At 40.3% G+C, this 26,473-nt stretch overlaps 1 protein-coding gene across 2 annotated transcripts in view; it reads right to left on the bottom strand.

Annotated features, from left to right (window-relative positions):
* fstl5 (follistatin-like 5) overlaps nt 1-26,473 on the bottom strand; it is a 279,805-nt gene that overhangs the window by 120,656 nt on the left and 132,676 nt on the right. For both annotated transcript variants that reach the window (XM_074674483.1, XM_074674484.1), the window contains exon 5: nt 5,440-5,636. In XM_074674483.1, the coding sequence (XP_074530584.1) occupies nt 5,440-5,636 (197 nt within the window). The remainder of the gene's footprint in view (nt 1-5,439; nt 5,637-26,473) is intronic.

The following is a 26,473-nucleotide window of genomic DNA, read 5'->3' as shown; positions in this document are numbered from 1 at the left end:
AAAGTCATTCAGGTGCTACAAAATCTACTTTATCCACACCATGAAAACTAAAAAATAGATTGAATTCTTTAAATCTATTGAAAAAGTATCTAAGTGAGATTTTTGTCGGTGTGTTTATAAAATGGAACAAGCCATGTCTTATTTTGTTTTATTTTTAATAAATTTAAAATATTTAAAAAAAAGGTTGTCAAAAAAAAAATGCATTTATTTTTTTTTTCAATTATTTACTCATTTATTCATTGCTTATTATTATTATTATTACTATTATTATGATAATTATTATTATTATTATTATTACTGTTACTATTATTATTATTATTATTTTTATTTTTTTTTTTGTATTTATTTATTTTTTTATTATTATTATTATCTTTTACTTTTGTAAATTAAAATGACAATGAAAATAAATGGTTTAAAAAAAAATGCAAAAATTCTAAAATTCTAAAATTAAAAAAAAAAAAGCAAAAATTACTGGATTAAAAAATATTTTAAAAAAATTAAAATATATATAATTTGTACAAAAAAAAGTGGCGGGAATTTTTAAAAATCTGAAATGGGGGGGGGGGTATAATATTCATAAAAATTGCTTAGAAAAAAAAACATTCAAATAATTGCAAAAACAATCAAAAATAATGTTTTATACTCAAAAAAAGTTTTTTTTTTTTTCAAGATTTGAAAAAATTTCAACAAATGAAAATTCAGAAAATTGCAAAAAAAAAAAAAATTAAAAAAAAATCTGCAAAACCCCCCCTTTAAATTAGAAAGCTTTATTTTTAGAGGTGATGCACATTTAGTAAAACATAATGTTAATGCATGATTTTATTTGGTGTCAGTGTCTTTAACCAGCAATACCCATTGTAAGAAAAATAGCAATTCTTTCTAATAATAATATTTTTTTTAAAGTGTCATAGAGCCACTGCAGAGGAGTCAAAGGGCCACATGAGGTCCCCGAGCCACAGGTTGAAGACCCTTGTTGTGTCTGTTTGGTGTCAGAGCTGATCTTTCCGCCGTGTGGAGCGTGGTGTGGTCACTCAGACACAACAGACGTCTCATAGTTAGCAGTTACACTTGGATCTAACCACAACGCAACAATATCTCCAATAATTACACTGAATTAGTTTTATTTTTACCAACACCAGGTGCTTTGGCTCCTCAGGTAAATGTCCCGTTTATTGGAAAAAGGTGTAGAAAAGTCAGTGAAGTGAGAAACGAACGTGTGGAGTTTGAGTTGGAAGCAGTTCATCTGAGGAGAGAAGTTTTTAGAAGCTCAACAAACTTTTTCTTCTTACGGTGCATTTAATACTCAATTCTTTTTGGGTATTATTCTGAAAACATCAGAGGTAGCATGAGTCACCTGCTTTAAACTCAGTCTTTGATAAAAAGAAGAAAGAAAGAAGAAAGGGAGGATTTCCATAGCTGCATAACAAACTGACCAGAAAGGGACAAAAAGCTCGGACCTTGAGTTTTTATCCAAAGGGATGAAACCGAAAAATCTCTTAAGCTGCAGTTTTACTTTCTCTCATTCTTATGATTCTTTGGTAGAGTTGAATCAGAGAAAGAGAGAAACTTCCAGAAAGTCTGCTCACAGGATGATAGAGATATAACCTTTGGCAGTGACGGCGTTTTGATGACAGAGAGGAGAAACTGTCTCCTCTTTTCTGAGCGCAGTGGTTTCAGGCTCAGGTCGAGCCGCTGATTCCAGCTCAGCATAAAGAAAAAGGAAGTTTTGATTTGCCATTTTAAAAAGGGCAGCCGGGACCAAAAGGCCAGGGACAATCACTTCCCCGCCCGCGCCCCGTCATGTGTGCGGCCCAGCAAGTCAAGTAAGGCGGGCTGAGCGATTACCATCCCAGACTCCAGATGAGATCAGACGGCGCTCCAATTATACAGGCCGCCGTAGGGTCGGACGACGCCAGCAAAGTTTCACACGAGAGGAGCCTGATAGGAGCGGGATTTTCTGACAGCGGTTAAAAAATAAAAGGGTTAAAATACGACCTCTCTGACCCCACAGGGTGTGAAAAGTTAAAGTCTCTGAATATTAGGATATGTAAACCCTTTCAGAGGAAATAATACAATAAAAGACCATCTTAGATTGACGGCCAAAGGAGGGATGATATGTCTGTTCCTGATGAAGCAGCCAAAGGTGCAAAAAAAAGTCAACAAAGGTCCAGTTTCTGATGGTTTAGAGATGATCCTGTCTCATTTGTTGGTGTGAGGAGAGTTAAGAGCAGTGATCAGAGGAGAGGCCTCACTCATTTAAAAAAACAAGAACTTTAGATGCTCAATATTCAGGATTAGAAACCCAGTTTAATGAAGGAGAGCTCCACATTAACTCACTCAAACAGTTAGCATGACCTTGGCTGGGTGTTAGATTTTAAATATGGAAGCATATTTAGGACACAATTCAAAATTGCAAACATTAAAATGAAAATGCAGCAAAAAAATAAATAAATAAATAAATAAAAATATTTCAAGAATATAGGCTCAATATCTTATCACAATATTTGAGTCAAAATTAAAATTAAATGTCCAATATCCAACTTTTATTTTTTATCTCTAAGACTGCACTTCATGTGACATTATTTAAATCAAAAAAAAAAAAAAGAATTTCATTTTCATTTAAGAGAAATGATCCACTTACATTAAAATAAAAATGCAGTTAAAAAAATAATTTTATTAAATGAAAATAGGCCCAATTCCTATCACAATATTTGAGTGCAAATTAAAATTAGATGTCAAATATATAATTTTCATTTTCATCTCCAAGACTGCACTTTTCGTGACATTTTATAAATGAAAATAAAAAGAGCTGTTTGCACTTTCATTTTGAAAAAATGGTCCACTAACATTGAAAAAAAAATGCAGTAAAAAATAATAATAATAATAATAATAATTCAAGAATACAGGAGGAAAATTTGAGTCAAAATTAAAACTCAGTGTCAAATATGTAATTTTATATTCATCTCTAAGAGTGCATTTTATGTGACATTTTTCAGATTAAAATGAAAAATGAGTTTGCATTTTCAATTTCAAGAAATGGTTCACTAAACAGAACATAATTCAACTGAAAATGAAATATTAAAATGAAAAAGCATTAAAAAAACATTTTTCAGTTTCAGAATATGGGTGCAATATTTTAGTCAAAATGAAAATTAAATGTCAAAAATCCAATTTTCATCTCCAAGACTGCACTCTATGTGACATTATTCAGATTAAAATGAAAAAGTGTTTTCATTTTCATTTCCAAGAAATAATCTGCTAAAACAGGACATAGTTCAAGTGAAAATGAAACATTAAAATGAAAATGCATTAAAAAAACATTTTTAGAATATGGGTGCAATATTTGAGTCGGAGTTAAAATTAAACGTCAATGATCCAATATTCACCTTCAAGACTGCACTGTATGTGACATTATCTAAATTCAAATGAAGGTTACATAGAAACTGGATCATTGACACGAATATTGCGCCGGTGTTCTCAAAATGAAAATGCATTTCCTTTACTGCATTTTCATTTTCATGTTTGCATTTTCATTTTAACTTTGTCCTAAATTTGCTTCCATAATGAAGTACTAATAACATCTGCCATGTTGGTTTGTTTACATCCCAGAATTCTTTGCGCTCAAACCAAAGTCGTAATTTTCCCTTTGGTTTGTAAATCAGACATTTCACCTGGGAAATTTCCGAGTTATGTGTTTCCTGGATCACAGCGTGTAATCTCCATTGAATTCTGCTGTAATCAGCAATGTGCACTTTCTGTGCAGATGTGTAGCCTTCTCTACCTCCATCTGTAGACTCCACCCATCAAACTACCCCAGAGGAAGTTCAGCAGGTAGTAAAACATACCATGTTAGCAAACAGATAGCTTAGCATGTAGCAACGCTAAGCCATTCTGTCATCCACCATCTTTCTTAGCTTTGGGAGTCCTGACTCTGGTGTCTGTCATCATTACTCAACATGTACGGTCTGTTACATCTTAAAATCAGCTGATTTGATTAAATCTGTCAGTCTGTGTCAGGCTGTGAAGTCAAAAACCCGTCATCACATGATTTTGTTTTTGAAGCTACAGAAAATACAGAAAACAAGTCACAGGGAAACACAGTTATTCTGAGCTGAAGGGTCTGAACCACAGGCGTAAAAAAAGTCAAACTCTGAGTCCTGCCCTGAGAGGGCGCCACCTGTAATCCACTGATACTCTAACGCCTGTTTTTCCAGGAAAGGCTCGCTGCTCTTTGTGCCTCTGAGAAATGGTTTTAAGAAGCTCAGCATGAATTAAAACCTGCCAACACTCCCGTATGTGTGGAGGATAAAACACGGTGAGAAAGGCTAAAAGCAGCCCTGGAGGAGCCCCGAGAAGAGCTCCTCCATCTGGATGTTAATGATCAGGACGAGCTGGCGTCATTCAGGCGCCCAGGGAGCGGCGAGGGGAGCGGCGAGGGGAGCGGCGAGGGGAGCGGCGAGGGGAGCGGCGAGGGGAGCGGTTTCAGAGCAGACCCAGAGTGATATTCAGGGGGGGTAAAGGGCGCGCTGCAGATATTATTCAGAAAAACACAACACGGTTAGCGGCGCGGGGCTTCACTCACTTAGCATTGATCCCCCTCGTGCTGGCAGGGGGCGCCGTGTAAATGTAAAAACATGTTAAAATATGGTAATGGTATGAAAATATGGCAACAGAGTCTGTGTTTGGAGGCGATATTTAGAGGCTTTGAACTCAAACTACTTTAAAACATTGGACAGAGTCTAATGAGACCTCCCCTGTCGGGCAGCAGAGCATCCTCAAAGCCGGCCAAGGTGACCCCGGTCCAGATGGGGATCCTCCTGGATCAGCATGAAACCGACCTAAGAACAGCAACTGGTTGCCGGCTCAGGGAAATCGCTGCAGGTTGCTTACCCTCTCAATTATTTAAATACTTTCTGTATTAACTGGGCTCTCTGCGGCGGGAGGCCGTGTTTGTTATGCACAGATTATCCTCCTTCCTCGCAGCAGCCGTGAAAAGCTCTCTCACACAACCGTCCCTCTTGGCAGCAGCGGTCAAAGGCTGCAGCCTCCCAGGAGCTCGCCGCTCCTCTGGCCCACATCGCTTTTCAAAAGCTTTACCTCCAGCCCCGTACGGCAGCGACCAGAGGGAAGGGTAAGAGGAGGGAAACGGACACAATTATGGCAGACATCAAAGCGGTTAGCCTGAACACCTGAGCCACAGATGGCTGCTTCATTTGGAGTCTCCTTTTGGTGGAGCTCTGAATAAAAATGACAGCTTTGACGGACCTGAGAGCTGCTGCGGGGCCGTCTTTAAAGTTTCTTTTCATGAGACAAAGGATGAACAATTAGAGATCTCCTTTACCTGAGCACATCCTCTCACTCACAGACTCCAAGGTCACCATCTCCTACCTGTGTGCTGATCGTATTCCCCCCAAAAATAAACACTTCTGCTTTTCTTACCTGTGAGAGCTCGCTGGCGCCTATTTGACCGTTGTTATCTGCATCAAAGCGCTTGAACATCATATCCACCAGTTGCTTCCTGGCAGCCATGTTTTCCTTGTGGGCCCCGTGGATCTTAGACCCCATGTAGCGTTTGTCATGCAAATCCAGGATCTTGGTTTTCAGCCGGCGGTAGTCACTGAGTCTGCAGTCATCATCTGGGAATAAGACGACAAAAGAAAGCAGAACAGTCAGGAAAGGGCGTGTTAGAAATCTCTCCTGTAGCAGAGAGTGAGGAGTGGTGAGGGGTGAAATACTAATTATCACTAAACAGAAATCTACAACCAGAGTTTCAGGAGCTCTGCAGCAGGTTTGACCTGGTTAAAGAAGGAGGCTGACAGTCAGAGTCTCGTCTGACAAATTATTAATAAAAAACAGAAATAAACAGGTCAGTCAGACCAAACAAAAACATGAAGCAAGAAGCAGCACAGGAAATACAATCACCAACAGATCAGCCAAAATAACGTGACCACGATAATCCACAGTCTGAGTCTGATCCAGCTCCAGGTTTCTCAACCAATCCAGACAGGCTCACAGAAAGGCAGCTAAAAATCCGCTCCAGGGTTTACCATGGATTCCAAAACAAGTGCAAACAGGGAAACCAAACTGGAATATCAGCATCTGTGGTTGACAAAAACAGTGCTTCTACAACATTTTCACCTGGGGCAGCTGCTCATGGTACCGTGGGTCAGTGGGTCAGGGTCAGAAAGGGTTCCCACCCGTCCCGAAGAATACAGAATTGTCCCGTATTTCGCACTTGAACGTTGCGTCCCATTTTAAATCAATACGGGACACAATTTGTCCCTTATTTCCAGTTTGCCTCGAACGCAGCACCACTCTGCATCCCCCCTGTCTCTGTGTTAGCTTCAGGATGCTAACTTTAGCTGCAGTTAGCCTGTTGTTTTAGCCTGTAATGTTACGGTAAAGGAGCTTCTCTGTTTTCTAAACATTGTGCACTCGGAGCTCGTGGCGCCGCTCTCAGTGACGTGGAAGAGCGGGGCGGTATCAGCGGTGGCTCATTTACATATGAAGGCCACGCCCACTAAATCAGAGCGTTCTGAACAGAGGGGCTATGAGAGCCTGGAAACAATGCTGCTGTGCTTGATTTATTGGCTTTTTGGACCAAAACATGTTTCTACCATTTCATGAAGACATCAATGATCCAGATTAAACTGAGGAAAGGAGCAGGAGATGGGAGCTTTAATGTCCGATGTCCTGTGACACAATCACATGACATTTCCTAAATATTTCAAACACCTGTGTTGTGTTGCTAATCATATCCTGATGAAGATGAGATGACTTGAAATACGTTGAACTGTCCCTGACACAATAAAGGTTGGCAAGTTTTCTGTTCAGAGGCAAAGAAAGGTGAAAAACAGAGACGTGTTTCGATTGTTGGGGTTAAACTGAGGAATGATGCAAATATAAACTTAAAACCTGTCACATTATATTTTTAGAAAAATAGTTTGTAAAATTATTTTTGAACATTAAAAGTGTTGATCATCTGAAGATGTTTTTTTTTTTTTTAATATCTGTTTTTAGTTAGCTTCATTTTGTTAAACATGTTGGCTCGTCTCAGATTAGCATCCTGCTTCTGCCTCAGCTTTTTCAGTCACTGATTGACACAAGAAATTTGGTTTGTTTAAAAATGCGTTTTTTGGTAAAATGTCTGTTTTCTGACAAATATTGTTTTCTGTATAAAGACTGAATAAATACTACTGCCACTGCTTCCTCCTTGGTTAGTTTTTCACTTTTCTTGGGGAGCTGTGATTAGAGGACTGTAAGACAGGGGGTGTTAACTATGAGGAACCTGAGTTTGACTGCTGGTGGCGCTGTAGTTTTCCTGCTCTCTACAGCGCTCAGAAAAACCCCAGTTGCTGATCTAAAGGTTCCTGATTTATATCCAATGTTGTCGAATGTTTTCCAATTAGTAAACGTGAAGTCTATGATCCTCCTGACGTCTCACGTTATTCAACAATAAGCTTCTGTTTTTTACTGAGCCGAGCTGAAACTCAGCGTCTCTTTGATCGTCTTCATCACAGCAACAAATGTTAAGGATTACTTTCCTGAGGGGACCACAAACAGCGGCAGTCGCGCAGCATTTCGCCGCCTCCAACACAAAGACAGCGACGAACAGATCCATCACACAGGTGTCAAGAGCCGCCTGTGACAGCCACAGAAAACACGATGCTGTTGTATTTACCATCCTCTATCAAAGGCGCGCCGATCAAAGAAGTCAACCACATGAAAGGCCCGGCAGAGTAAATTCATCGCAAAGAGGAAATAATGAGTAGAAGGAGCTGCTGACACATGTCGAATCAAGTCCTCGCCGTCGCCGTGGAAGAGTCTCTCCTCTAATAACACCCAGATTAGCTGATGTCAGCCCACCCAGGGGAGGACGCTTTGTTGTTCCTGAGATGTTACCCAAACCTCCTGGGAGACGCTGACATCTCAGGCGCATCGCGGGGCGTGATCAAACCTGGAAAAGTGTGGAGTAAAAGCTGCTTCATGGAGTCGTCGCTCAGACAAATGAACTTTGTTGGGGATGATCAGGCGAGGATGATTTAGAGCGCGGCGTAATGAGATCTCCACTCAGAGGAAGTGGGCGCTCGCTGGGAGCTGATGAGTGAAATCAGAGCAGAATCAGAGCAACCCCAGAAACCAATGACACGTCATTAACGGCTGCGTTGGATCCTGTTTTTGTCTGAAAACGTCTGGCAGCGTTCCTACAGCGAAATGAGCAGAGACGATGTTTAAATGAGACGCTGACACCATCCTTCGTTTGGGTTTACAGCGCTGAAATAAGAGGAGTCCACCAGAGAGAGGCCTTCAGCTCGTTTTACCATCATCCAAACTGAGTCTGACCTTCCTCCTGTCCGCTGCTGTTAATATCTCATTTCCTGCGTTGGTACATCCAGCGTCAGACTGAGAGGGAGCCTGAGGATTCATAAAACGCACAAAATAATGGAGCAGTAGATTTTTAATACAAGTGCTACTGCAGTTAACTCAGAAAAAGATGCTCTTTTAACTTTATTAACAAGATACTGTCCTACAATTTGAGATAATTATCTCATTGTGTAAAAGTTATTTGAAAATCATTTTCAAACAATGAGAAAGTCATGGCTCTCATGAAGTTTTTTGTTCTGTTTTTGCATGTCCTAATATTTCTTGTGTGCACAGCTCAGCTGTTTAGAGGAAAAATGTTTTTGTTATGCACACATTTATCTAGAAAAAACCAGTCAAAGGAAGTTAAGTTTCTGACCTGACGTTTTCTATGACAATGAAATAATTTTGGAGCAAAAATGTATAATCTTGTCTTAAGAGTAAGATAAATTTGTGTGCGCAAGAAAAAATCTGAAACTTCCAAAAACTTCCGAGGTTCTGTAGAAAAGTTGCACCTTCTTTCTGAGCTCAGGAGTCTTCATTTATCACAGGGTCTTATAATCAAATTAAAACAGGAAATTTACATTATTTATTTTATTTTTGTTTATTTTATTTAATTTATTTAAGTAATTCATATATATATATATATATATATATATATATATATATATATATATATATATATATATATATATATATATATATATATATATATAAATGTATATATATACATATAAACAAATAAAATTTAATATCAAAATAAATAAATATTATTATTATTATTGCAATTATCATTATCATTGCAATTTATCTGATTCAGTCAAGCTGTCAGTCATTTAATACTATTTTTTATTTAATTACTTTATATATATATATATATATATATATATATATATATATATATATATATATATATATATATATATATATATATATATATATATATATATATATATATATATATATAAATATATATATATATATATATATATATATATATATATATATATATATATATATAAAAGTTGAACCTTCTTTCTAAGCTCAGGAGTCTTCATTTATCACAGGGTCTTATAATCAAATTAAAACAGGGACTTTCCATTATTTATTTTATTTTTGTTCATTTTATACAATTTATTTAAGTAATTTATATATATATATATATATATATATATATAAATATATATATATATATATATATATATATATATATATATATTTATATATATTTATACACACAATTACAATTTCATTATTTTTTATAATAATAATAGTAATTATTATTATTATCATTAACATTATATATATATATATATATATATATATATATATATATATATATATATATATATATATATATTTATATATATATATATATATATATATATATATATATAATTATTTATTATTATTACTATTATCATTATTTTCAGCATTATTAATATTAATCTGATTCTGTCTTGCTCAGTTTTAGTGTTAGAGTGAAATGTTGTGCCAAGTAATTTAGTTTTTTTTATCCAGAGTTGTATGTACATTACATCAGATTGGTTTGGGTTCGAAACATTGATATAGATAAATATCTTTGAATAATATGAATGGTGTTTTTCCCCTTTTTAGATTTTCTTCAAGAGCTGTAATCTCTGATCCTGTCCTGATCTGGAGCCTGCTCTGATTTCCTCTCCTGTCTCCAGGATCAGCATCCTTCACCATCAAACTGATGCATCTGAAACCCATCTGAACTCTGCATGGACTGAATGAAGCAGAAACTCTCCCTGTGGGATGGTATTTCTTGATTTTACATTTCAGAAAAAAATGGAGCAGATTTTTTAAGTGATTGCTCTGCACTTCAGACCATGAAGATATTTTTTCTGTGCGGATTCATGTGGTTATGAGAGAACAGTGTACATTAGGAAGAGGGGCAGAGGCCTTGGTACATGTGAATTAGCAGTTTAACTGTCGTGCTGTGCATCAATAAAGAGTTACCGAGCAACGAAAGGCAGGACTCATCAATGAGGTCAGAAGGTGTCTCCACCCGACTGTCCCAACACCAGACGCTCTCCATTGATAAAGCCAGAGGGACTGTTTGGTTATTGAAGCAGGTTTGTTGGACTCAGGAGAGCCACACAGCTGACGGAGACCTCTCATCTCCGCCCACTCCTCACCCATCTGTACGCCCTGCTTTAACAAGCTGTTGTTTCAACTCTGGAGCTAAATAATTGAAAGCTCACAAAGACAGGTGGAGAGAATTAAACATCAGCCAGCATCTCTGGAAGTGGAGCAATGCTCCAGTTTGTTTTCACAGCTACACCTGTCAGCCAGACAGGAGCCCGGTGTTGACAGATGTTGGAGCTGAACGCTCAGTTTGAGGCTTCCTGCAAACACGGCGCTGTGAGCAACCACGGGGCTGGCAGCTCGTTTCTCCCAGCGTACGAGGATAACGGCAGCTGGATGATCCTGGAATAAATAAGCAGCTCAGGCCATAAAAACAACAACAATAATAATAATAATAATGGAAGGGTGAATCGGTGGAGTTTAATTCCTTCCTGGTGAACGTCAGGAGCAGTTAGAGTCCACATGGCGAGCCACACATCATGCCACGGCGTCTGTTTTGACAGCGTCGGAGCCCGAGGAGCGGCCTCCGTCACAAACGGCAGGATGAATAAAAGATTAATGGCTGCTGGCACAACCAGGGGATATGAAGGTCAGCAACGTCAGAGGAGCACATGCTACACACACACACCTTTACACAAAAACGACCACACACTCACACACAACCTTTACAGAACACAGCTGCAGCTTCACAAAGAGAAGAGTCCGACATCAGCTGCCGAGATCATTCACAGTTTCCTTCCCAGTTAGCTCTGTTAGCCATGTCTGTGAATAGCATGATGCTAGCTCGTCCATTTTAGAGAGATATATCTTACGTTCCCAATAAAGATGGATGGAAGGACAGGTCCATGTCGTCACTTCTTAATTCACACCTGAGAACCAGCACGTCGTCCTCACCTCCTTCTCCTCACCTTAAGGGGAAACATCCGGCCTAGCACCAGTTAGCATTGACATGCTACAGGCTGCTAACAGGTGATTTCACATGTAAACAATGCAGCCATGGTTACATGTAGGATCTCCAGACAAACAGAGGAGCGAAAATAGTAAAAATATCACTGAAGACACAAAAAGTTTGGTGTCCATGACCAACAAATGAGCCCCTCCAAACGCAGAGATGAGGAAAAAGAGACGAAAAAATGACAAGAAACTGACTTCCTGTGCCTCAGAGCCGTGTGAATACATCAGACTGCAAACTGCTGGCGAGGTGATCAATCAACGAGCAGAAACAAATGAAGTGATTTCCATCCATGATGCGTTGTGACAGAGTACGGCCGCCCTCCTCAGCGCTGAGGGTTCGGATCGTCTGTCAGAGCCGCCTGGAGTCAGACCGCACGTTGTCAGTCAACGCCTCCACCGTTCATGAGCAGGAAACAGGAAAATCTGACGGATGAAAAAAACTTTCTGGAGGGTTTCACCTCGGCCTTCTACTTTAAGAGCGTTTCTGTCCTCTCCTCAACATATCAAAGCAGAGAAAGGACATGAGCAGAGTTATGTTTTAACAACTGGTATCACTGTGCACCTTTTCCTTCATGTCCTTTTCTTTCATGTCAGAGAAAATAGTTCATTTCCTTTTTAAATGGTGCTGCATCAAAAAGGGATATTGCAAAAAAAATGAGATGCAATCACAGAAATGGATCAGCTCCACTGCTCATCCCACAAATGCATGTTTCTATATGCAAACATGACAACCCACATGTCAACGTTGTTTCTATAACATGCAGCGTCTGAAGTGAATCTCAGCCCATGCATGAATCTGCAGCCGTCTCATTCTGCTCTCTGTTTATTTGCTTTAACAGCTGAGAGGAGCAGAGTATGTGACCGTACGTAACGTGATGGATTTCTCTGAGTTGTTTTTGCAGAGATGAAGTCATTTCTTGTGTGTAATTATTCATTAAGTCTGTTCTGACACATGTAACACAACCCTGACCTTCAAGCTCCAAGAGGAAAACCAGCTCTGCAATAAACTCATCATCATCATCATCATCATCATGTGACAAACAGCCTTTGTTCCTGTCACCAATCACAGCCTGAGTTCACTAATCCAGAGCTACAGTAACAGGAGCATCAACTCCTAACATCTCCTCTGGATTACTCTGGTGCAGCTTCTGTCCACATAATTCACGGACGGAGCACGAAACATTTTCCAGGACTAAAAGCTTCAGCAGAAAGCCGCTGACTTCAGACGGCGTGGAGTCAGGCTCTGAGACGTTCACACTCTCAGGAGCTTTTACTCCACTTTTAAGTTTAAGTTTATTCAGACAAACTTATTAACTGAGCAAGAAATATCAACAAAACAACATGGTAGTCTGAAAAGGAGCAGGCTGAAGCTGAAGCTTATTTTACCCGCCCCCAACACAAGTTACACAGTTTTTAAAACATAAAGATGGCTACCAGTCCATACATCACAAATTTAACAGAAACTAACAATCCTTTTTAAACCGATATGCCTCACAATGTTTTAATACAAGAGACAAAACAAAATATGCTGGATGCAAAGACTTTTCAGCTTTTTTTTTTTTTTTTTTTTTAAACAGTCATTGGTCAGTCTCAACATAGGAATTTAAAATGTTTTGCTTGGTTTTCTTTTTGAATTGAAATAATGATAAACAGTCTTTTTGCTCTGGGTCCAACTTATTCCAAATATTAACCCCAGCAACAGAAATACAGTGCTGTTTCATGTTTGTTCTTACGATCTGTTTTTTAAATATTTCACCTCCTCGGAAATTAAAAACCATCTCTCTGTCGAAACAATCCCTGGATGTGAACAGGTAACTTGTTGTTCTTTATGTTATACATAAACTGGGCTGTTTTAAAGACAACTAAGTCCCTAAATTTTAAAGCTTTCAGTTTGATAAAAAGTTTGTTTGTGTGATCCCTGTAGGTCACTTTATTTACAATTCTAATTGCTCTTTTTTGGATCACACAAATCAGATCAAGGTTAGTTTTACACGTATTCCCCCACACCTCTACGCCGCAGGTCATATAAGGGAGAACGAGGGAACAATACAAAACATATACGTTTTTTTCATTCAGGAACTCTTTGACTTTAGAAATTATTCCAAGTGATTTGCATAACTTTGCTTTAATATGGTTTATGTGAGGTTTCCAACTAAGTTTATTTTGTATAATTATTCCAAGAAATTTTATTTCTTTCACTTGTTCTATTTCAGTGTCATTTATTACTAATTTTTTGTCCACATCAGTCGTACTTTTCACTGAACCCTCCACTATTTTGTTGGCTTCAGAAAAACCTTTGGAAAGGCGTCTCTGAGATCCGTGGATCCGTCAGAGTGGCTCTTAGTCCAGACGTGGTTTGGTGTGATGGTGGGGATGTTGATGCCTGGACGGTGTTGGTAACGGCACATAGAGGACGCAGGCTTCGCTCTGACTGCTCGGTGACCTTGCTCTGACAAATGTCTGTGGTCACATGGGCTCCATACGAGCCAAGCGGCTGGCCCGGGTCCACGTGAAAAGCCATCGCCTCTTATTAATCGGCTGGAACAGCTCCTGTGATGTGGAGGTCGAGCTCCCACCTGGAGGAAACACCTGTCAGAGGGAGGGAGACCGTGCTCTATCGATTGTGTTGATTAAAACTATCTGTCAGGAGAGCGTCACAACAACAGGAGCCTGCTGACCTGGGTGGGATTATGTTAAATTACAGATTAAATTACAGATTAAATTACAGATTACAGAGTTAAAGATGTTATTTGTTGGAGAAAAAGCAGAGAAAGGTTTCGTCTGCAGCCTCCTCTCCTTCGTCTCCTCCTCATCAGCTTCCAGCTCCACAAACCGTGAAAAAGTCCCTCCAGGACCTCTAAGTGTTTTCGCCGAGTCCCGCCCTGTGACAGCAGCCTTCAGAGGAGCGCTGCAGCCAGCAGTGACTCACCTGACACCACAGGTGAGGACACTTAAGGAAAGCACTCTGTGAGACACCTGTCCCATTAACCTGTCCCAGTGTGTGGCTGCAGCATCTTCAGCTGCAGGGTGAAGTGGACCTGATGGGGGGCCCACATCAGCTCTGAGTCCACCTTTCACCTCCAGCTCCGGCCAGCGTTGGCGTGGTGCAGCGGCGTGGTGCTGCGGCGTGCTGCAGCGGCGTGGAGTGTGTGTTTACCTGCTGCAGGCGAGTGGACAGCTCTATAAGTCTGTACAGCGTTCCTCTCACAGCGGGGCAGAAACACTCGCTGCCGTTTCCTCCTTTTTCTCTGAGATCTGATCTGCTGTTAGCGAACGCGGCTCAGAGTCAGGTTCAGATACCTGAGCAGCCCAGCAGCTGTCAGCGAGCTACACCGCTCCATGACCAACAACACAGAGCGGATTCAGGAGTGGTTTATAATAAGAAAACAGATAAATGAACTTCTTACAACTTCATGACCTAAAGTAACTCAGAGCAGAGATTTATCAAACTCAATGTTCGTTCATCGTTACGCTGACTTCCTGCCCAAAGATTGACCAGAGCAACTTAATGCATTTCATTGAATGTTTATAATGTATTATAAATTATAGATATAATACTCTTTTGTTTTGCTTTTTTAATGGATTTTATTTATTGTAGTGCTCATGTCCCCTGACCTAGAGACTATGGTTGAAAATTAACCAATTTGGCCTTTTAATTGTGACCTGCCAAGGGACCGCGGGTGTAAATCAGCTGTAAGCTAACTCTGGTACAATGCGTCAAATGGTGACATTTAAGTTGGATCAAGGGTCGTCAACCTGCAGCTCTGGAGCCTCATGCCGCTCTTTGACTCCTTTGCAGTGTTTTTGTTTTTGTTTTAATTTATATTGAAATCATGCCATTAAATTTTGTTAAAAGAAATATGCATCACATCTTGCAGTAAAGTTTTCATTTTTTTTTTAGATTTTTGTAAATTTTTGGACATTTTCTCAATTGTTGAAAAAAAAAACTTTTTGAAAGTTTTAGGAGTTTTATTTTTTTTTTCTGCAAAACTTGCTAATTATCTAAATTACTCTGTGATCTTTTTTAATATTTTGAAGTTTTCACTTTTTTTTGCAAATTTATGAATTTTGACAAATTAATGAAATTCCAAATTTTTGGAATTTCCTGCAACTTTTTTATTTTTTATTAATTCACTGAAAACAATCGCAAATTTATTAAATTTGAAATATTTGGAATTTTTTGCAACTTTTTATCTTGTACTTATTTATTCATTAATGGAAATTTTTGCAAATTTCTTAAATTTTCTGCAACTTTTAAGTATTCATTCATTTACAGAAAAATTAAGCAAAGTTGTAAAATTTAAATTTTTCCCCCGAATTTTGAAACTTATTGAAATTTCATACATTTTACAATTTTTTTTGCAAGTTTTTGAAAGTTTTATCTATTTTTTTTTTATTTCTGCAAGACTTGCTAATTATCTAAAAAAAAAATTTTTAATTAAGTTTTTACAATTTTTTTTTTCATTTTTGCAAATTTATGAATTTTGACATATTAATGAAATTCCAAATACTGGAATTTCCTGCAACTTTTTATTATTGTTATTTTTCCTTTACTGAAAAAAATTGTAAATTAATGGAATACGAAATATTTGGAATTTTCTGCAACTATTTATTATTCATTTATTTACAGTAAAATTTAGCAAATTTGTGAAACTTTAATTTTTCCCAAAATTTTGCAACTTATTGGAATTTCATACATTCAGCGATTATATGCAATTTTTTTTTTCACGCCCTACATTTAAAGCTCTGCTTTAGATGTAGGGCGTTATAATCTGATACTCGTTTTTTTTCTGATATAATACCAATATCAATACCAGACATCCACTCAGGGACACCCCTCATGAAAACAATACATTTTCAGATTTCTGCTTTAACAGCTCACATTTCATCATCTTACACAAACATCCGTTCACAAAACCAAATCATCCAGGTTAGAGAAAACTGAATCTCAGGCCTCACCATCAGAATCAAACCCTCTGTTTCTGTCTCCTCCTTTCACTTTAAGCTTGACTCATTCTGTCAAAACTTTGAGAGAAAATTTACAGCAATAACAGAAGCAGAAAAAGTTGTATTTGATGGAAACCACCAACCAGAGAGGAGGCCGTAATCTGGAGCCTGAATCAATACAGCAGCCAGCCCTGATCTATAATTAATGACTGACTCATACAGATGTCTCTCATCCTCCTTCCAAATGCACAAAAGACTTCCTCCTCAGTTCATCAGCTCCCTGCAATTATTAAATATTGACCAGATAAGGGCTGCGAGGGCTGAACACACCGCTGTCGGACAAATAACCATCAGATCAGGTCCTGGGCTCACAGAGACCGGATCAGCGTCAGAACCAGCGTCAGAGGAGGAGGCTCTAAGTTCAGCTCTTCAGGTGTTTCTGAATTCAGGAGCCTCCTCTCCGTTTTTAAAATTCACCCAGCGATGTCGAATGAAAGTGAGTTATTCAGGAAATACTTCAGGAACGCAGCCTTTGCTCCAACAACACGATGTAAAAAATGTTTTAAAACAAGCCGAGCTCCTGGTGGAGAGGATCTCTGTTTCAGAGTTTAAAAAGGTTTTTAGAGAGTTTTTAAACTTTGACTAAACTCCACCTGGGAATAAAAAATACAGCAATCTAAAATTTAAAGTCCCAACACAATTATTGATCAGATCTCTGACCTTAAGGGTACAGTCTGCAGGATCTTCCTCAGAAATAAAATATCAACTGATGCAGAAATATGCACAATATGTGTGTCAGTGTCTGTGTCAGCCTCAAACCCCCTCCTCTGCCTGGATGTTGATGTTTTGATTGTTTCAGGATGTTTCTGGGCGGACAGTAGGCTCGGTTACATCGGCTAATCACAGAGCGCCCAGTGAGCAGGTGATTTTGCGTGTTGATTAGCAAGTGGAAGAAGCTAATCAGAGCAGCTACGCTAGCTGACAGAGCATGCAGGAAGAAAAACAACCAAAGTGAAACAAAACTCCAAAGAGATAAAGCTTTTTCCTAAACGAGGGTGAAGCTTGGCTCCACTTTCAGGAAGAGCAACGCTAGTTAGCTTTCTGCTAACCAGGTATGTGTCAGAAACCCGTGATTAGCTTGTGCTAGCATGCTAAGTCAGGTGCACAGCTCTTGAGTCTCTTCCACCTAGAAACGCAATGCTATAGTTGGTTGCTGGGTAAGAGAGTGTGTTCATGTAGCGACTGTCAGAGGCTGTGGGTGTGTGCTGCAGCTGGCACTGAGCCCAAGAGGAGGAGGAGCCCAGTTCGGATGTTGTTTTTACTGATAAATAACAGAAACTCCTGCAGATTTTACCTTTAAACTCTGCGTAAACAGTTTCTTAAGAGAGCATCTCATCCGATCACTCTCATTTCCAGTTTTCCGTTCTGCTTGAAGGCTAACGACGCTAATTGCGCTCAGATTCTGTTGCTGTACAAATCTCTTTTTTTTAAAGCTATAGTATAAAGAAACTAAAGACACATTATCAACGTGAACACCTACGTTGTAGATACCTGAGCTGAGGGCTGTGCAGCAGGAACCATGGCTCTGGATGCAGAGCGGCTCAGAGAAACGATCTGTGCAGATGGCGCTCAGGAAAATCACAGAGAGCACGCAGCGAGTAAAAACTGCTGTGTTCGTCTCTTCAGCACATTTCCTGCTTGTTCCACTTTCAGCTGATGTTTTTATTTGAATGCTAAAGTGGGAAAACACATCTCCCTCGCAGAGCACAATAAAAGCAATGAGATAAAAGGAGAGCCCGCTGCACGCCGTGCTGAGGCGATAACCACGAGCGAACCCTCTGCCCCCGCCTCCTCCACCTGCCCCTCCAGAGCACCGCTGCTTTATTTATACACAGAAAAAGGTGGCTCAGCAGAACAGCCCAGTCAACTCGACTGAAACTGTCCCGTCTCCGCCTCGCTGCGTCTGCTCCCCCTCCACCTCCTCCTCCTCCTCCTCCTCCAGCTTTCCCATCCCCGTCTCCCGGGCTCGGATACCGCCACGGCTCACAATACATCAGGACAGCGCAGCGTGACAACTGGGTTACCCAAATCAGAGGTCACTGATTGCAATCTTTAAGAGCAACTAGAGGTGTCACTGCAGCAACACCTGACTGGATCTAAAATGGATATCTGGGCAGCAGGGCAGCAATCTCCCAGCCGCCGCTCCCTCGGCCAGGGATGATACAGACGCAGAAACCATCAGAGCAGACCTCAGGCACTGATAACAGACTTCTACATCCCCGAGTTTAGAATAAAACCACAAGTTTTCTCCCTGACTGTCACAGCGAATGGATGGGCAACACTTTTCATCCAAGACAGAAGAAGAGGAACGAGGAACATCTCCCGTTTTCTGCTAAACCCAAAGGTCTAACATCAAAACCTACTGCAGGAAGTTTGTGTATTTACTTTCTAGAAGGTTTATTTCTGTGTTTTGATGCTGAGAGGCCTTTTAATGGGCTGCTCCCATCATCAATCTGCCAAATCTTTTCTGCCAATGCCAAACAGCTTCTTCTGAAAATGTATTTCCAAGGAGCATAATCAGTCTTTATCTCCCGACTTTCACGACGCTCGGAGTCCAACACGTCCCCAAACAAGCAAAGAGGAAGTAGCAGAGAGCTTTACAGACTTCCTGTCTGATTTGACAGATGATGGATGTTTGTAGCAGCACGTTATCTGAGTGAAACATGGGAGGACATGACTACCAACGATAAAACCGTTCCTCTGATCAAAACATGCTAGTTTCAGACAGGTTGATCCGTCAGCTGTATCACAGTCTGTTTCAGAAACACATTTCTGACTGAGATGTCAAATTGCTGCAAATTGTCGGGCCAAATTCATCTTTTAATAGTTAACGGGTACATTTCTCCTGATTAATTCAAGGATCTTTTTTAAATCCCTCATTAATCTGGCTTTAATTCCAAAATTTGTTTAATTATCTGTTTGATTTTGACTCTGTGCCTTCAGCAGGAATGTGCCGTTTGTCAGATTAAAGATTAAACTGTCGCTCGTTAGCCGACGTGAGAATGACTCATCAGTTAAATCAGACGTTAGTGTTTGACGATTGTTGGCCTGAGATGCTGGAGATACGTTGTTTCTTCTGTTTATACCCTGATGTAAACAAACACAGTTCACAGCTAGCGTAGCATGAGGTTTGGCTGTGTTTTGATCCAGAAAGTGGAGCTAAAATGCTACAAAGGCTAGGCTAACACTTGACAAGGCAAGACGTTTAAGACTCCAGTTTTAAGGACAAAGAAGGGGAGCTGTTAGCCTGTTAGCTTAGCAGTTAAAGAGCGCTGTGATGACTCTGATTTGAGTTTGTTTTCTGTTGATTTCAGGGTTTGATTTTCCTCATGTTTCAGTCTTATGTTGTTTCTTTGAGGTTATTTTTTGTGTTTCCTGTTCACTTTGTTGCTCCCTCTTTGTTTTGCCTTTACTCTTGTTTTCACGTCCCCCGTGTGTTTTTCAAGTGTTTTTGGTTTTGTTTCTTTTGAAAGGGTTTTTGGATTTCTGAGTTTAGTTTAAATAAAAACCTTTTTTTTTTTTTTGTTAAACCTGCATTTGGTCCTCCTCTTCCTCCTCCTTGTTTCCTCCTCTGCGCTACATGACGAGATCTCCACTTTAACAAACTCCTTACTCCTTACTCTCTGTATTTCTCGTCTCTTTGACTAAAACAGGTGAAATGGTCAAAAATACCAAATGAAAAAAAAAAACATATGAAGTTCATTCAATCATTTCTGCTGTCTGTCTCTGTGTAAAGTCTTATCTGTGCTTTAAATCTGTGTTTAGTCTTCACTCTTTGTCGTCTCAGTCTTTTCTAATCTAAATGTGTGTGATGTTGTATTTTCCTTTCGTTTTAGGCCTGACATGTCATGTTTTTTTTTTTTTCTGTTTTTTTTTTTGTTTTTTTTTTGTATTTTATTGTATTTTAAAACCTAATGATTATATTTCAGGCAGCCTGTTTGACAACTGGTCAAGGACCATAGCTGGAAATTAGCTGTAAAGGCTGAAGCTACTTCTTTTCTTCTTTAACTGTGCAGCAGGGGCGGCATTATGGGTGGGCCCAGAGGTCCCAGGCCCACCTTAAACTTTCCTTACAGGTTTAATATTTTTAAATTGGGTTAAAAAGAGGTTGGGGTGAAATTGTGTCACTTCGTGTTTGTTTTGTCAGCATTAGACGCTCTGTCCTGTATAATGAGACTAATGAGAAAAAAAAAAAAAAAAATGAAACATTTATCCTCATGTGGGCGGGATCAAAACATTATTTTGGAAAAGACTATAGAGTTTTATTTATTTCTATATTTGTTTATTTACTTTTTAAATTAATTATTATCATGGTATCTATTCAGTGCACTATTTTCTAAATTAAATTGTGTATATATTTTTACTCTTCTCTGCACAAAGTTTTTTATTTAATATTGTAATTATTTTTTTTTCTACTACTTAAGCTCTATTTTTTTTTTACTTTTTGTAATATTTAGTGTTTCTTTTAGGGTCTTTCTATTCACAACAATTGTACTGAGAGAGTGCAGTTTACACCGGAGTCAAATTCCTTGTGTTTTTGAAAATACTTAGCGAATAAAGCTGATTGTGATTCTGATTAATGCAAAAATGCAAATTAAAGCTGAAAACAGCAAACAAGCCACTTTAAAACCACACATAGTAACATTGGTATATTGTAAGTCATTTTTATAATCTATAACTAATGATCTACAAACTTTTGTAGCTTCAGGCCCAGAAAAATTGGTCTGGCCCACCCTGAACTGAAACCCTGGCTCTGTCCCTGCTTTAAAGGAAATTAAAGGGGACTGTCCATGAAATGATAACCAAATAAATTAAACTAAAATAAACTAAAAAAATCAAAGAAATTCGTCGTGTTGTTGCCAAGTTTCCTCAGGTTTGACCCGTGGCGTGCTGTCATCTTCCACACGTTAAAAACCACCCAGACCTCGACCATGAGAGACCAAACTTTGTGCCAATCCCTCGTCTCTCAGCCGGAGCAGATCATCCCTCAGAAACCGTAAAGGTCATCGTAACAAAGTGTGGTGTTAGAAAGTTCCTCCTCACTTTGTCTGAGCTCACCTCCGTCACTTCCTGAGTGTTTGGTAACGGCTCAGACTGATCTCCTCCGTCGCTCAGTCTCTGTCACTCCACCTTCCTCCCTGGATGCAGGTGTAATTCTCTGCCTCCATCTTTCATCAGGGCGCCGCACTCCTTCATGTCTTAATCTGTGATGTATTACGCTCCACCCCTCCTCTCACCTTGAAGGAGATCATTATCGTCCTGGAGGCTTCGCCTGAACCTCAGCATTCAGACTCAGCCCCTCCCACCGCCGTCTCATCCGCCGAAGATTCCAGCGGCGACTGTCGCCTCCAAATCTCAGTTTATGGTCGGCTCCTGAGCTTTCTGTCAACGTTCAGGCTCCGCCCACTTCTCTGTGTGTGTCAGACCCTCACAGTAACCGTTATATGATCAGCTCTGGTGGTTCAGGCTCTTTCTTCTGGAGGTTTCCGGGGAACAAATGAGTCATCTTAACTCCTACATTATTTTAACAGCCCTGCATGGCGGCGGCGTTAGCGTTAGCGTTAGCGTTAGCGTAGCACGCTTTAATTATCACACTTTACACATTCGCAGTGAACGAGGCCGAGGATGGAAACTTTAAATCTTCTTAAAAACAAACTTATACAAACATCTCTGTGTTTGTTTGGTCGTTTCTTCAGGGGATGATCCTCGGATTTGATCAGGATGTAAACTCGTTTCTCTCCTCACAGAAACAGGCGTGGACTGAGGAAGATGAGGAAGATGAGGAAGATGAGGAGAGGAGGAGGAAGGCTCTGTTGGCTGCTGATCCCGGCGGAGATGATTACACAGAGCCGGCTCCTTCAGTGGCAGGTCTTGTTGATGTCATGATAGAAAACTCTGACCCAGGGGCTCAGCACGCCGCGGCTGAGCATCAAATCAACGCCCCGCTGCACCGCCGCACACGGACGGGGAATATTGTTTTCCACAGCTCGGCTCAACGTCGCCTGACTGAGGCTTTTCCTCTGGGTGTGGAGACATTTCTCAGGTGTCACTGGGTGATTTAGAGACTTAATATGTTGGACCAGATTTCAGTGGGAAAAGCCAACAAATGAGGAGAGCCAGGCATTAAAAACGCTCTGCTTCAGCAGGAAAACAGGGTTCGTTCTTAATGAAACACCAGGACTCGCACCTTTCAGGAGCAGAGGTCACAGAGTTTCACAGAGTTTCACAGAAACGTCAGAAAAAGTTGCTCTGTTTATTTCTTAACGAGCAATGAGAGAAATTTTCAGCCATGTGTTGCTCTGCACAGCTGAGGCTGATCCAGGATATGCAAATCAGCACCGTGCCACGTAACCGTAGCAACAGTCAGGATCAGGTGATGCTGCCTTTGACACACAGAGTGAGAAACATGGACGCAGACTCAGAGACAGCGGCGGGTTGGAGGCAAACGATGGCGGTCGTCTTATGAGAAAAACTGACTCATGGCAGTTTTCAGTCGACACAGAAAACAGGAACATCACCTCCTCAGGGTCACTTCAGGCTTGACCCACACCGCCCCAATCTTTCCTGAACGCTCGACATCTCAACACCTCCATCACACCTTCACAGACACAGCGTTAGAATAAAGACGAGTCTGTGGTTGGTACAACGTTGTTAAGTTGAGCCTAAACAGACGTTTACTCTGGGTGTTAAAGCCAGCCTTACGTAGACTCTAAAGGTCTTTGCACTCTGAGTCAGTTTTTTTTTTTTTTTTTTTTTGTCTGACACTTACACGTGTTAAAAAATAAATTTAACCCCATATTATGTCAACCATGTTTGAACACTTGATCCAAAACTTTCATCCATCATTATTTTTTTCAGAACAGGTTCAATTTTTTGCATTTTTTCACACCTGCCAAGCTCATTTCCTGCGTAGTTTGACTTTTCAGAGACGCTGTAGGCTTCTTGTAACATCACATTTTCACATTTTCTGTGCATGTGCACAGAAATACTGACACCATCGATTGCTTGATGATTCCATTTTTCTCGTACTGCGAAATTTTGCAAATAATACAAAACAAACATATCAAAGACAGTGTGCAAGGTGGTTTTTTGATCCGATTACGAATCTAAACAATGCATACGGAAAAAAAAAAAGACTGTGCAAAGAATCTAACCTCGAAGTCACACATAAAGCGTGAGCGCCGCGCACTACACTGTACTCAGAAACCACTCAGTCAATCATTGCATTCACACAACACGCACTGTGGTCCGATAACAGCGCGATCACCAATGGCTGAGCACGGCTGTTACGCTGTGGGTCTATTTTTCATCCCCGCAGCGTCTCAGCGCTTTAACACAGTCGGACGCTGAGCGTCTTCTGACTTCAGCGGGGAAGCGTAGAGTGGGTTGTTCCACTGTGGAAACTGGACGGTCAATGGATAAACGCTGGGCTTTGTCCCGCCCATCGGACGCTCAGCGTCTCTGGGGGTCTATGAGGCAGTGGGCTGGCCTGGACGCTGGGCTTCTGCATGATGATTGGATGATCTGTCTGAGGCTGAATCCCTTTTTGATTGACAGTGACATGAGCCAGTCAGAGATCTTGAAGTATAACCCTCCACCAGAGCATCTTCTCAGTTTTACAGTCAGTTGTTCTGGACTGATCCTGAGGTTTTATCGATCCCCAGAGAGTTTACTTTTCTTAAAAACGACGAGCGTTGTGTTTAAAGATTCTCTCTTTCCTCCAATAAGCAGCTACAGCTCCAGCTGAGGAGCTTCTCCCCCTGTCACTCACACTTACAGCCTGTCGTAGTCTCATGTAGCAGCTCCAGCTGATAACAAGCTGACACAGAGGGGAGAATTTACCTTTAAATAACTAAACAAATTTATGATGTAGGCTGAAAAAAAATGAGCTTCCCCTCCTCGACTGACCAGCAGCTGACACTGATTTGGATTGGTGGATTTCGATTTTGTCCATATGTCCTTCACCAACAGCAGAAACAACCTGAAACTGAGTTTGGAAACCAGAGCAGATATTTGTGATACTCATGATCCAAAAAAACATCAAAACAACCACAACGTTTTGATGTTTTAATCACTGACGCTTGAAGAAACGATCAAACTCTGATAACAAAGATCAGATAGTTAGCTATTCTGCTTCCTGTTGGAGGCTAACGACTGTTAGCTTACCCTGTTAGCTTGTTTAAACCGTGAAATGTTTTCTGCGTTGACTCATCTCGTCAGTGTTTCCTCTCCCTGAGTGTGTGTCTGCGCCGTGGAGCTCAGCCTCAGAGAAATGTTTGTCCTGCGTGGTTAAATCTGCCGCCTGCTCTAAGTCTGCTTTGTGGTCCGGGGGATTACAGGAATCGATCCAGCTTTATGTAACGTCTGGTATTATATTACAGACATTAATGGAAACAAACATGCTCCCAGAGTCAGACTCAGTCAGTCCATGAAGCAGAGCCTTCACTGAGCATCGTTAGCTCTGATTATCACTGCGTCTCCTGAGCCGCGCGCTGACTCCACAGAGGGGTCAGCGTCAGGTTAGAGGACTCTATTATCATCCATCCAGCTGCTCCAACCACGGCTGGATCATAAAGAGCTGGAGTCCCAGAGAGGAGCTCCTGATGCTCTCCATACTCCTCATTGATCGGGTTAAGAACAAACAGGAGCAGGAAACAGTTTTTATCTGAGACTCCACCTGCTGAGCGTCACTGCACCATCCACACGCAGGTTTGCTGATCACGCTCTCTGTACACGTTCATCGCCGCTCTTTGTTGAAGCGTTTTCAGACCATCTTTACAGACGGGTCCAGATCAGCTGGTCTGTCCAGGACCTGGTCTGTGGCTCCAACATGCACCGCTCTCTCTGACGGTTTGTCAGGAAGCAGCCTGTTTTCTGATGTATGGAGTAATCTGCCGCGCTGGCAGCCGACGCGCTCGTTTTCTGCTCCTGACAGACTCTCACTCAAACTGAGAGCCAGGAGGAAAAGAAGTTTTCCAGCCACTCGAGCAGAGGCCCTCTGCTTTCACGCCGCCTCTTTAAACCGTACTTGATCATTCGCTGCAGTTACTCCCCTTCAATATTAAACCGTCAGAGGGATTTTCAAGGCTGCGATTTAGGAGTTCAATCATGAAAGAGTTTAACGGCCGGGCTTTGGGATGGAGTAATTTGGGTCATGTAATGCCTCATTTTGTCTTCGTTCATCATTTAGGGATGGAGGGATTAAGATACAGCTCGTTAAAAAGCGTAAAGCTACAGGAAAACGTTTTTCTTACGTTTCAGAGCTCAGGTGATCGCCCAGGGACAGAGACAGCGTTCAGGAAATCCACGTTCAGGAAATCTACTGATGATTTATATTTTGTTCAGCAATGTAAAACTTTATAAAGGTGAAAGGTCTTCTTAAAAACCAGTCAGACAGCTGCTGCTCGAGTCCTCACTAAGACCAGGAAAGTGGATCACATCAGTCCAGGTCTGAGGTCTTTACTCTGGCTTCCTGTTTGTCAGAGGATTGATTTAAAACACTCCTGTTAGTTAACAAAGCTCTGAATGGAGAGTGATCTTTTCAGCTTCTATGCTCCAAATATCTGGAACAAGCAGAAAACATCAGGTCTGGTAAAACGCTCTGCTCCTTTAAATCCAGGCTGAAGACTGCTGCCTTCATCAGAGCATTTTAACAATTCATTAACAGAAAAAAAATAATAATAAAATCACATTCTTTTCCTTTTAATGTTGTTTTGTTTTCTTGTGTTGTATTATTTTTCATCTGCTTTTGTATTTTTTTATTTATTTTCTGTCTGTAAAGCACTTTGAACTGCCACGCTGAAATGTGAAACTTGCCTAAAGTTGAAATTTTAGGGTTTGTTTTTGTTTTTATTGGTTTTATCCGTTTACAGAGGGCTGTTATGCACGTTATAGGTTTTACACTGCAAAAAATCTGAACTCTTATCAAGTGTTTTTGTCTCATTTTCAGTAAAAATGACGTTTTAGACGCAATCTGAGCCTGAGCAGTACAGAAAATGTCAAGTTCAAGTTATTTAGAGACAAAATGAGGTTTGAATCA

This window comes from Halichoeres trimaculatus, unplaced genomic scaffold (genome assembly GCF_033239565.1).
Source record: "Halichoeres trimaculatus isolate MK-OKI-2021-1 unplaced genomic scaffold, fHalTri1.1 fHalTri1_scaffold_7, whole genome shotgun sequence".
NCBI lineage: Eukaryota > Metazoa > Chordata > Actinopteri > Labriformes > Labridae > Halichoeres > Halichoeres trimaculatus.
This window is presented reverse-complemented; position numbering and strand designations above follow the sequence as displayed.